The following is a 13,321-nucleotide window of genomic DNA, read 5'->3' on the forward strand; positions in this document are numbered from 1 at the left end:
CACATTTTTTTCTTCAGTCCCCTAGATAATTTGCTGTGGTCTTTGTGGAAATCAATCGCTCTATGTTGTGATCCCCACTTCCCTTAATAAACCGTTCTTATCTGGAAATTGAAATAGAAAATGCTCCTTTGTTACTCGTTGGATTTCAAAATCCCATTATTCAATCATATTAGCTACCATCATAATACACTAGAACATTTAGACTTTTTGTTTTGTGTGTAGTTTTTCTCATTTTGTTGAATATCAGGAACAATATGGTGAAGGTGTGTGTCTAACCTGGAGTACACGCTTGGTGAGGCCAGTCTTCTGGGCTAGCTGCTTCAGGTCCTTGGCGTCTGGGTTGTGGTTTATGGCAAAGTAGGACTTCATGGTCCTCAGCTGGTGATGTTTGAAGGAGGTCCGCATGCGCTTGGTCTTCTGACTGGAGCTGTAAGAGTCCCTGTCCATAGAGTCTCCATCGTTCTCATTACAGCTGAGTGCTGAAGGACACCACACACACACACACACACACACACACACACACACACACACACACACACACACACACACACACACACACACACACACACACACACACAAGATGTTGTTTAGACCACATGAATATGGTGTCATTCAAGGACAAGTGAAGTTAAACATGACCATGTCATGTATTTTGCTGCATGATGTATTTTGAATTGATGAATTAAAATCACCAAAATGCTGGCTTGTATGCACCGCAGCTGGCTTTTAATGCAACGTTTTAAAATTGGTTTAGTAATGAAATGTTTGGTAGAGAGCGTGGCAATGAATACACACATCAAGGTAGAGCAATAAACACACGAAAAGCATAGGTATAATTAAACAGTGATTGTAAATTCAACCACAGCCTGACTATTAAACAGCAAAGTGTCTAATTAGGCTCTAACACACCCCACAGCACCATAATCAAAATAAGATGTTATATTTATAACATATTTCATTTATTTGTGATATTTAACAAATTGCACGTTTTTAGGCTTATATCCAAAAAGTGTTGTTGAATTCACATACATTAATCAGCATATTTCTAAACAAGTGATGCGAAAGTTTTGTTCCCTTTGTCAAGCACTCACACTATATGGTGTCATAGGTTACTGATTAAGTAAGACTTTGACAAATTAAAATATGTCAATTACTTTCTGGCTAGGGTTGTCAGGATTGTCTTTACATTTAGAGGTCTTCCGTTGTTAAATATGCATTGGCAGTTTGCAAAATAGAAATGCCAGTCTTCCTTGAAAACAGATGAATTGCGCTGAAGAAATAAGCACGCAATAAGTTGTTTTTGTTTTTTTACAAATACAATAATAGTCTTAACTTTAATAGTATAATAATTATTATTATTATTATTTGGTGTGGTTGTTGCCTTATTAATTGTAATTATGCTATAGCTTGCCCTTGATAATCGAATCGTGGATGCAAAAAGATGACATATTTCCCTGACAGTATTTTCTTGGCAAATGCTTAAGTGTTGCTATCTTTCATAACAGTTCAAACATATTCAATGCTGCATACGATAAATATTCGTCATTCACATTCCTCAGAATAACACTTAAGAGTTCAGACAACTAACCACAAACACCAGATATACAGAAACAATATTTATCTTTCGCAATTTTTCAAAAGCCATTGATAGGCTGATGTGAACGTTTCTAATAACATAGGGAATCATTTTTTGGTTTGTTTCTGCAGGACCACGACACATTCAGAACCGTATGAAATCTTTATTCAAACAAAACGTCGATTTCGTCCTTAAAAGGTTGTTAGGTGACTTCAGATGTTAACTTTAGTCAATACTTGAATGCGTTGTTTATTAATAGAGTAGGTTGATATTGTATGTTAGTCAGTGGCCCAATGGGTAGACAGTAGAGGGCAGTAGCCGCCCGAAGCACGCCCCATCCCCTTTTCATTTTATTTTTTATTTTACCTTTATTTAGCTTAGCAAGGCAGTTAAGAACAAATTCTTATTTTCGATGACGGCCTATGAACAGTGGGTCAACTGCCTTGTTCAGGCAGTTACCTTTTCCACGTTGGTGTTGTGAGGAATGCACTTTGGTTTACTGGATGAAAGTGTTGTTGCTCAAACAGATGACGAACCATGTGGAAAATCTTGATATGACCAAGTGATGTGTAGTCCTAAATAGAAAATACGTTTTAGGCTATATAGCCTAATTGAATAGACTAAAGTTAAATATCAGGTCCTTTCTCTACCTTTATAAATCCCTAATTCTACTATTGGCTTAATTTATGAAAGCTATTCCAGCACATGAAAAGAGTTTAACACAATAACTGACAGTCATGTTTAATTCTCAAGACCCAAACTTCAATCCGACATTTAGGCGCACCCTATTGAATGGCCTTCTTGGTGATATAAATGATGTTGCTGTTGCAACAACTGCTCTTCAGCCACAATCACTACTGGATAACTCGTCAAGTCTCATTGATATCTTGTAGTGCACACACATTCTGGCCCCGTCCCAGAACAACCGGCACCCGAGTGCGCAAACTCGAGCAGGGGAACTTTAGATGTCTATAGGGCCTGACAAGTGGAAAATGGCTACGGTGAAAGCCGGAACATCAAATAAATGTTTTAAAGAGGACAGGAGAAGAAAATGATAGATACATCTTTCTCCTGCCACACACAGTTCAATTGTAGTGGGAGGGATTTTGGATACATAACCTGCATCAATTTAGAAAACAACCTCTTTATAATTTCCTGGAAGAAACTATGTCAAACTGTTATGAATATTAGGTCTACATGAACACGGTCTTTAGTTTCTCCAGAACACAAATAAGCTAATGCAATACCACACTCCCTAGGCTATATAGGCTTTTATGATATATATATATAAAAAAAGAGGAACGTCCATGGGGGTAAAAAGCAACTTTGTATGGTAAAATCAAAGAAGAGGCAACGTTTATTTTTGCTACGTGCTAGGCTTAAATCAATGAACTGAAAGAAGTTGTTGAAATATTCGTTGGAAAAAATATTGGTTGCAAAAGCAATATAGTCTATCATAACTTTCATATTTTTCGTGAGAGTTAATGATGGAACCAGGGGGGCGACATTTTTGGCACCTCTCTATTTGTTATGGTTGAGATATTTTTTTAATTGCAGAATGCAGGCAACCTCTGTAGGCCTATAAAAATGGTATTACAGTGAATATAGCTAACAGATTATTGAGAACAAGTAGGCTAGGCTACTCTGTTTCAATTATCGCATGAAGACTCACAGTCGTTGCACTCGATTGTTGTCCTGCGTTGTCAAAAGCGGGCCTTGGCAATAATTATAAATTGCACAGAGTAGTCATTTTGTCTTACGCAATGGACACTTTGTGAGGAGAGTGCTCATTGAATCAATGTAGAGTTATTACCGGCATTGTAGGCTGCTAAATCTGCTCCTGGCCCGGGACTTTTCCTTTTCCTGGGCCGCCCTTTATGCACACTCCCCACACCGTTGAAATAGGATAGTCCCAATGCGTTGGCAGGTCCCAGTCCTTTGTGAGAGGCTACATCCGCATGATTGAAATGTGTCTGATATTCCCCCTGTATGAGATTTTCAAAGTGCAGCCGACAGTACACCAGACTGTCTTTCATGCCAAAGTGGTCCCCAGTCGTTAGCATCTTGTTGCAGGATGTGCAGGTGAAACAGTTCAAGTGGTACACCAAGTCCCTGGCCCGCATCACCATCTCTGAGGCCGAGATCCCGAGGTGGCACCGGGCACATCTCTGGACCGAAAACCTTCTGCGGAGAGGACAGAACCTGCATGGTCAGTGCACGGACACATTTTGATCGGATGTAAAGTATCCATGTCAATTAGTAGCACATACAGTGGCATTTACAGTATGTGTGCACCAAGGCCTGCTCTGAAACAGAACAATGTAGCCTACAGTACTTTGAAACTCTCACACAGGCCATTTGTAATGCATTTTGTGCAAGGGCACTTCAATGTTTTGTCAAAGCTCAATATGGCCTCGCTGTAGGCTACATGAAAGCCTATGTGGTTGTAATACCAACATTTATAATTCGTGATGTGTGCAGGGGAAGACTCATTTTAGGGAAATCTGACTATAAATGTGCTTATTCTTCATAACCCAACACCTTTACTATTGAGAAATGTTTTAGCTCAGGTGTGCAGCACCATTTAGGGGATTGATGGAGTTACCTGTAATAATCTTCCTTGCAGTAGATACTTCCATCTTTACTGAAGCAGGTGAGCTCGGACTCGAGGTTGAGTTTACACTCGCAGCACTTGAGACAGCGCATGTGCCACTGTTTGTCCACTGCCAGCAGGTAGTAGCGGTCAGCGATCTTCCCGCCGCAGCCCGCGCACAAAGACACCCTGTCGCTGTTCATGCACGACATGTTCTAAAAGACAACCAAACAAACACAAACATGAAACACAGATAAACCACGTCATCAAACACCCATATCGAAATAATGTTTCATTTCCGCCCCAAGATATGCTGCCTTTAGGATATGCTTATTTTAGCCTATCAGACATTCTTTTTTTGTATGAACATACTGTCTGTTATTATGTCTGACTGAAAATATTACACCGAATAATACAGGCTTACGTTGACTATAAATTAACATAATTTTGAAGTTCACATCAATTAAAATGTCAGTTTATAGGCATATAGCTAAATGTATCCTATAGGCCTTACCATATCCTGTAATAAACATTTTGGACATTTAAAGCGAATCATCCAATAACAACAACAAACAACAAAGCACATGCTATGTACCCTTCGAAATAAAACGGCTTCACTCGCACTAAGATTTAGGATTACATAAATCATAATAGGATCAAAACACACTTACAAACCAACACACACACACACTTTATTTTGTTAATGTAATTTGGCTTAAAACTTTGTTTTGGCTACAACTGCCTACCAAGACAAAACAATGCGATATAATAATAATAACACATCAATTCTAGCATATAGTCGAAGAGATCAAAGATAAAACACCTTCCACCCACCCATAGTATAAAAAGTGAAAGCCAGTGTTATAATTCATTTATCATTTAACTCAAGTTACATTTTATCAACCGTTCTAGTCTAAAGCTATTTCCTAAAAGTCTATATGAATTGTACCCTTATATTTTAGGGTATATACCTCATTTTTGCACAAAGAATTTATGAATGTGCAATGTTGTTTGTACAAATTCAAAAGTATAAAATGATGAAATATCCATTTAATTATGATGTCGTTTAAATGTACAACATATCTAAGCAACGCATGCTTAAAAACACTTGGATGTGCATAATAAAAACACCCGTGATATTTGCTATTTACAGATTAGCATGTGAATATTAATTCATTAGCCTATTAGTAGACTACATTATTAGGTTACTCTAAAATGCTCTGTGACAGTGATTCAAAATAATTCCATAAGAATAAATAGGCTACATTGTTTAAGATAAAAAATAATAACAATAAACTCAAAAAGCAAGTTCTTTCTTAGTCCAACAAGTTTTAATAGCCTATCCCACGTCAAGTATTTTTAATATCCCAAGTATGATGTTACTGTTCTTACTGAATTTTTGCATTAACTTTTTGCTGATCATTATGATATTTGTACACAACTGCTCTCAACTCGCGATTGGAATCGCCCTAAGCGTGGTTGCTTGGTTGCCTACCGTTTCAGATTCTCCCATATCTATGGCCGAACTGATAGCTGCAGATTCGCTCTTTCTTCTCCGGTCCATTTCTTCCACAACAACGTGCATTTCGCCTCCGGGGAGGCCGTGGAAAAGCATAGTTGCCGGAGAGGGGATGATGTTATACGTGTTTTCCTCAAATCTGAAACCCAAGATTTCCATAAAACGCAAATCTATAGCCCGTGCATTGGCAGTCAGCTTCTTTCCCTTCTTGGTGTGACAAGGAAGGATTCCAGATCAGAAAAAAATATGATGCAAAAATGGACACGTGTTCTCCACGCTACGCATCATCTGCCAATGGAGATCATTATCTAAATCTCTGCATCTCTCTCTCATAACATAGAATTCATTCATTAAAGTGACGGAATCGTTTTACTAATGCTAATTAATTATATGCAGCATATAAATATATTATTGTATTATCATGCGAGAAGAAATGCCACTTGCAAAATAATTCCTAAGGAATGAAAAACGTACCAACTATCGAAGCCCTGCATGGGTCTGCTACTGCTCCCTTCTATTTCTTCAGAGGTATTTGGATTCAAACATTTTGCAGGGCATTAGTAAACGAATGAATTAGTCCTTTTCCGACCAATACTAACTCGATCAATGAACACTGCCACTGCTTCTATTGGAAATCATCAACTGTACCAACATGATTTCCACACGAATCGAAGGAAGATAAAAAATCAGAACACAACAGCGTCAATGAGCTTGTAGGAGCGTGAATGTCCATGTAGCTGCCTCCTTGTCAGTTTGTCATTGAACTCAAATTCAGTGTCCAAGTTGGCGTTAGAGCGGTATTGATTATATCGAACTCTATACACATGTAGCCTATGCTTTTCAAGAAAATCTAAAGATATAACTAGTTGGCAAAAAAATATGTTTGCATTTAGATCCTGTTGGAGGTCTGAGAGAAGCTGTTTTCCTTTAGCAGTTTTTTCGTTTAGCCAAGAAAGCTGCATGTGAGTAATCGAGGAGGAGGAATTGACTATACATTCAGTAAGAACGCAAGACTCGAGCAGGCAGCCCTATCACTGTTCCACTGTCTCTGGCCTTGCGATACACTCCGCGCCTTTTCTACAGGGACCCATACGTCACGTCCCACGATTTATGTTCATTGGTTGTTCAACATCGTCGAATTCTTATTTTACTGCTGCCGAAGAAGTATGCAGACTAGTAGCCTATTCTTTCTTTGGTTGCCCATGACATACTGCTTAGCCGCATCCTTTCTGTGTTGCATTTGACATGATATTTGAATACTTTTAGTGCTTATCTAGTCTAAAACAACGTGACAAGAAGAAGAAAAAGAAGAACACATTGATGGTGATCTGTTGGACCATTGTCACTGACGTTTCATGTATCTTTCCTTTTTCTTTCTCTCTCTCTATCTCTATTTTTCTCTCTCTCTATCTATCTATCTCTCTCGCTTTCTTCGATATATCTGTCAATATAGGCCTTACTGTAATTGTCTTTTTTTTTCTTCAGGCACATGGATCCATGTTCGACAAACAGACTTGACTTACCTAGTTAAATAAATGTTAAATTCAAATAAAATAAAATAAACCGGTTTTATTTAACATAAAATGTAACAAATCACACAGCCCTATACTATCTACTGTATCACCCTTTACTGAACCATCTGTTTCCTATAGAGCATGTCAGTCAATCTGGCGTCAGAGACACCATGACTTTATTCCATCAAAGGGACTCAATGCTGCGTCATGTAACCGGGACGCAGACACAAACAGACACCTGGTTACACAATATGCTGACAATTAGTCAATAATACCTATTCAGTCACTCCCGTTTCTACTCCTCGTTGAAATCGACATTGCACAGTGAATCATTATGGACTTCAGAATCTATTTTGTAGTGTAAGAAGACATTCATTGAGAAATTACAGAAATAACAGTCAATATGCACTGTGAATCCTGATGAGTTCAGGCTGCTCAAATATTTTGAGGAAACAGATTACTTCAAAAAAAAATTGTTAAGAAACGTAAATAGCTGAAGAGAGCAGTACTACCTCCATATGAGTAATACAAATGCATTTTTTTTTGTAGAGTATACTTAAATTTAACACCCCCACCAGTGTACCTTGGCTCTTCGATTGAATTGTAGACTTACTATGCTTGCAGTCGGCGTTCCAATTCATTCCAAAGGTGCTCAATGGGGTTGAGGTCAGGGCTCTGTGCAGGCCAGTCAAGTTCTTCCACACAAATCTCTACAAATAATTTCTTTATGGACCTCACTTTTGTTCCCGGGGGCATTGTCATGCTAAAACAGGGCCTTCCCCAAACTGTTGCCACAAAGTTGGAAGCACAGAATCGTCTAAAATGTAATTGTATGCCCAAAGCGTTAAGATTTCCCTTCACTGAAACTAAGGGGCCTAGCCCAAACCATGAAAAACAGCCCTGGACCATTATTCCTCATCCACCAAACTTAACAGTAGGCACTATGTATTGGGGCAGGTAGCGTTCTCCTGGCATCCACCAAACTTTACGGTTGGCACTATGCATTGGGGCAGGTAGCGTTCTCCTGGCATCCGCCAAACCCCGATTCGTCCGTTGGACTGCCAGATGGTGATGATTCATCACTCCAGAGAACGTGTTTCCACTGCTCCAGAGTCCAATGGCGGCAAGCTTTACACCACTCCAGCCGACGCTTGGCATTGCGCATGGTGATCTTAGGCTTGTGTGTGGCTGCTCAGCCATGGCAGCTCCCAACAAACATTTTTTGTGCTAATGTTGCTTCCAGAGGGAGTTTGGAACTTGGTAGTGAGTGTTGCAACCGAGGACAGATGATTTTTACACGCTACACGCTTCAGCACTTGTCTGTCCCGCTCTCTTGTTACTCCTAGACGTTTCAACTTCACTATAACAACACTTACAGTTGGCCGGGGAAGCTCTAGCAGGGCAGAAATTTGACAAACTGACTTGTTGGAAAGGTGGCATACAATGACGGTGCCACGTTAAAAGTCACTGAGCTCTTCTTAAGGCCATTCTACTGCCAATGTTTGTCTATGGAGATTGCATGGCTATGTGCTCGATTTTATACACCTGTCAGCAACGGGTGTGGCTGAAATAGCCGAACCCACTAATTTGAAGGTGTGTCCACATACTTTGTGAATATTGTGTATCATAAGGCCTTATACAGTGGCCTGAAACTCATAGTTTACAGGCCACATCAGGCCTAAATTCCACAAGTTTCCAACCATTTAAACTGGACATTTTGCAACCCTAACTGTAAATCACATGATGCTGGCTTGCAAAGTGATGTGTAATTCTTATTGGTATATAGCCATCCTTAGGTTATCCAACAGCTGAAATGTGTATTCACCCTCATCCTGCGTTCATAATGACTGCCAGGGTTAACAACAGTGGGAGGAACAACCATTTTAGTAAGGGGTGCAACAATTCAATGATCAGATTAGTTTAGAAAAACGTTATTTGTCTTTTTGTAGCATAACATTTATTAATCAATCACTCAATGTACTTGCAGAAACACAGATATTAAAAACTTTTTTTTTTAATCGACCTGCAGTAGAGCATGCTGGGAAAAAAAGTTTATTTGTTTTCATATCTTTATAAAATGTAGTTAGAGTCAGTACTACATAAACATTTGAAGTAATAATGACTTTTCATTGACTTTGAGTACAATTTACTAGAAGTATTTGAGTTAAAAATGCCTTGGGGTTTACAGTGTGCCATTTGGAATGAAGGTTCCATCATAACTGGTGTTGTTTTATAGATTTCAATCTTGTTTTCGATTTGTTTAATCTGGATCTAAACTACATTTCGACAAATAGGCCTACAAGAGATGATCTTTCATTTTCTTTAAAAGTCCACTCCAGATGATAATCTCTCAGGGGTGCACTGAGCCCATTGTAAAACCAAATAAAATATAATGCCCATTTTTCCAGTTTTCCTTCTTTAGCATTAGAATAACAAACCAGTATTTATCCAAATTGCATTGGCATTTACAAAAAAAAGAAGAAACATATTATGTTATTAGAAAAACCTGCAACATGTGCCTTTAAAAGGGGCAAATTCATATTTTATTACATTTGTTTTACCTTTATTTAACTAGGTAAGTCAGTTAAGAACAAATTCTTATTTTCAATGACGGCCTCGGAACAGTGGGTCAGTGATCTTCAGGTCGGATAGTCTGACTTGGAATTCCGAGTTAGATGACCATTCAAAACGATTTTTCCCAGTCGAGTTCCCAGTTGTCTTCAATTCACTGAAGTCAGAAGTCGAAGATTTCCGAGTTCCCAGTTGTTTAGAACACGGCAATAAGCCCCTACTGTGGATCCGCTTTTCTAATTAGCTCCGTGATATTAATTGGGAGGGGAGTTCGGACTTCATCATCAGAGGAGGACTTACCTTATTCAGGAAAATAATGGGCGACAGAAAATGCCTCAGATATGTGTGTGAGAAATGACATCACATCCATACAACGTTGTTTCTCAAAAGGACACTGTCAGGACCACTCACACTGTTCCCCATTAAAACCACCACATTTTATATAATAGACTATTCTTCATCGATGGCGAAGGAAACGAGAAGAAATTAATAGCAGGGCACCTTTTTTTGCACTTATTTGTTCGATTTCTGTCTCAGATTTCAACAATGGAAAATTCCACCTATAATAATCTATATGAATAGAGTCCAAAATCCGATTAGCACAATGAAAACGTAATCTTTCTATCACAAATGACTTCAAATAATAGTCTATATTTTTTGTTTTCCAAGCTTTATCTTTCAACTTTCAACAGTAGCCTGCTAAATGACTGCAAAACAACAATATGACAAAAATCATGATTATCATCACGTAGGCCTAATAAATTCAGAATATTATAGTAATACAAATATTATTAACCATAGGCTAATTAATTATGATAAAAATTATTACTTCACTATTTCACAATTACCCTACAATTTTGCCTACTTTTATTTTCCTTTCCCCCTGTCTCCTGATCAGCAGGGATTTATATGTAGTTGCATATAGGAGGAGACGCTTGTGGTGGCGAAGGTCTTGAATGTAGCCTAGCCCACTGATAAATCATACCCGTTCATTCCTAGAACAGAAAGCCTGCGTTTATTTTAAAGTTTTATAGCACAAATAGGAAGAGGCATGTTAAGCTCCTAAATCCTTATGCAAATCAATCCCTGTGTAATACCCTTAATTGAATACATGCATATTTATCATATGCGTTCTCTGTCTGGAATAATGCTGGCTTATACATTAAACATTGCTGCACCAGGCATGACTGCGGGCGTGTATGAAATATGATATTATGAGGATCTAGGAAAAAAGAGAAAGCAATGAGGTGTATTTTCAAGCTCAAATCGTCTCAATAATAACTATTTTTATTAAATGGGTACTTGATTTCATTAGGTCTCACAATTGTCCCCTCACATGCTCAGCATGCAGTGCAATCAAAAACCTACTTACAATCGTGCCGATTTTATATAAACAATTAGGATATGATCTTGTTCTGTTGTTTCACTAGCAGACGTAGTGATTTTAAGCTCCCTCCTTATCCGTCTGGGCTGTTGGAGTCAAAGTCAATAAGGTTGGTTCAGTCGACTATGGAACCAAGACACCAGAGCGCTCTTTTGTCTAAAGACTGCTTGTGTTGGAATATCCCCTGGTGACAATTATTTCAAGGCATTGTCAAACTGACAACACTCCACGCACATTTCTTCTTATTTGGATAGGCCTACACTGGATTCGTGCCATGCCATGCAGGAATATAATATGACGCTATATTCATCGATCCCAAACTCCCTGTTTACTAAACCGAAGAGTCCATCATCAATCTTTGATCTAATAGGAAACGGCAAGGAAACGCCTCATAGTGGATTATTTCCCGCTGCTGCTGTACAGGCTTTGGTGGAGCAATGTGGGACTAGATTGCATGATGTAAAAAGATGTCATTGATGTAATGAAATACACGTTCATGTCTCATCTTCAGCTCCATTGTATGTTCATTTGTTACTCTCCACCTTGATATCCAATGTACTGCTTTACAACCTGCATTGATCATCAATATGATGCCAATCTAATGACTTCACAATGTCCAAATAGCTCTCTCTGAAGAGGTGAAATATTGCCAAGTTTGTGTCAATTCCATTTCAATTCCAGTCATTTCCAAAAGGGGAAAAACGTAGGAATTTATGTAAACAATTTTATTCATGAAACTCATGAATTGGCTGAGATTCAAATTGAATTGTTCGCAACCTACTAATTGGCACCAATGACGAGGGGAATGTTGTGTCAATGATCTGCTAGGACTAGGGTAGAGTTTCCCCAGAGTGTATTAAAAAGTAACAATTATTTGGCCCATAGTATTTGTATTTCCGAGGCTATTCTCTGAGGGTGGTTGGCTAGTCTGTCAATCTGACAATGGTATTAGATTTCATTATATTAAAAAAGTATGATAATAGTAGTAATAATAATAATCGTAAAAATACATTTTAATTTATAAGGTGCTTACAATAGGCCTATTCAATGAAATAATTCATCAAATTATTACAATTGTTGAATAAATCCTAAATTAATTAGCAGGCAGGGCATATTTGATACGTCACAAGGCAAAATTCACATGAAGCTGCATAGCTGCTCTTCAAGAGGTCTGGGATACGAACATTAACACCCTGTGCCAGGGGAGCTGACTGATAATTGCAGCAAGTAGACTTTACTTTGACAAACGCTTCCCGGTTTCAGAACCCTACACGAAAAGTGTCCGAGAAAACACGAAAGGTACAGTATGTCATAAAGCATTTCTAACGGGATAATGCATGAAACTGGAACGTCAAGTACAATTAAATACAATCACCCACCAACACCATACACCCTCACAATAAATAGCCCCATTACGCAATATACACTTTATTTTCTAATACTTACAGTATATCCAAGAGCACATCCAACACTCAACTTAAGCATTACTAAAGTTGGTTCAGGGTGGACTTGGGTTTGAAAAACTCAAAACGAACTTTGGAACTTTACTGAAAGACCATGGTGGGGGGGGGGGGGGGGGGGTGGGGGGGGTTCTACTCTAAATACTGAGGCATCTTTACAGATTACTTGTCTCATGATTTCCAAATTGGCAGCCATCAATAACACAATCTGCATTTTGTGAAAAACATCACCCTCATAAGTCTCTGGTATCTTTTAGATCTCCATCTATTTTAATGGTATTCTGGATAAAGGTATAGAGAGAGACAGCGTTGGCCCAGAGATAATGGGATGCTGCTGGATGTAGGGAGGGGGTTATATGCTCTCACAGGAGAAGACTACTGTAATTAAGAAAGGGAACAAAGCACAAGAGACTAAAAGCACATGAAAGGGAAAAAGCATAACCTAAACCTAATCAAGACACACTCACACAGGAACGCAGGCACACTCACACAGGAACGCAGGCACACACACACAGGAACGCAGGCACACACACACAGGAACGCAGGCACACACACACACGGACGCACACACACGGACGCACACACACACACACACACACACACACACACACACACACACACACACACACACACACACACACACACACACACACACACACACACACACACACACACACACACACACACACACACACACACACACA

General features: G+C 38.9%; 1 protein-coding gene across 3 annotated transcripts in view; it reads right to left on the reverse strand.

Moving 5' to 3' along the window:
• LOC106585441 (LIM/homeobox protein Lhx2) overlaps positions 1 to 6,750 on the reverse strand; it is a 10,438-nt gene extending 3,688 nt beyond the window's left edge. Inside the window, exons 1-5 of one of the 3 annotated variants that reach the window (XM_014171639.3) lie at positions 6,163 to 6,749; positions 5,665 to 5,827; positions 4,182 to 4,384; positions 3,390 to 3,760; positions 277 to 479 (exon numbers count right to left, since the gene is read on the reverse strand). In XM_014171639.3, the coding sequence (XP_014027114.1) occupies positions 277 to 479; positions 3,390 to 3,760; positions 4,182 to 4,384; positions 5,665 to 5,784 (897 nt within the window). In that variant the 5' untranslated portion in view covers positions 5,785 to 5,827; positions 6,163 to 6,749. Of the gene's footprint in view, positions 1 to 276; positions 480 to 3,389; positions 3,761 to 4,181; positions 4,385 to 5,664 lie in introns of all 3 variants that reach the window. The other 2 variants (XM_014171638.3, XM_014171637.3) reach the window with 2 other exon arrangements.
• Positions 6,751 to 13,321: the final 6,571 nt, after the last annotated feature.

Source organism: Salmo salar, chromosome 24, assembly GCF_965601325.2.
Source record: "Salmo salar chromosome 24, fSalSal1, whole genome shotgun sequence".
In the NCBI taxonomy this organism is placed as follows: Eukaryota; Metazoa; Chordata; class Actinopteri; order Salmoniformes; family Salmonidae; genus Salmo; species Salmo salar.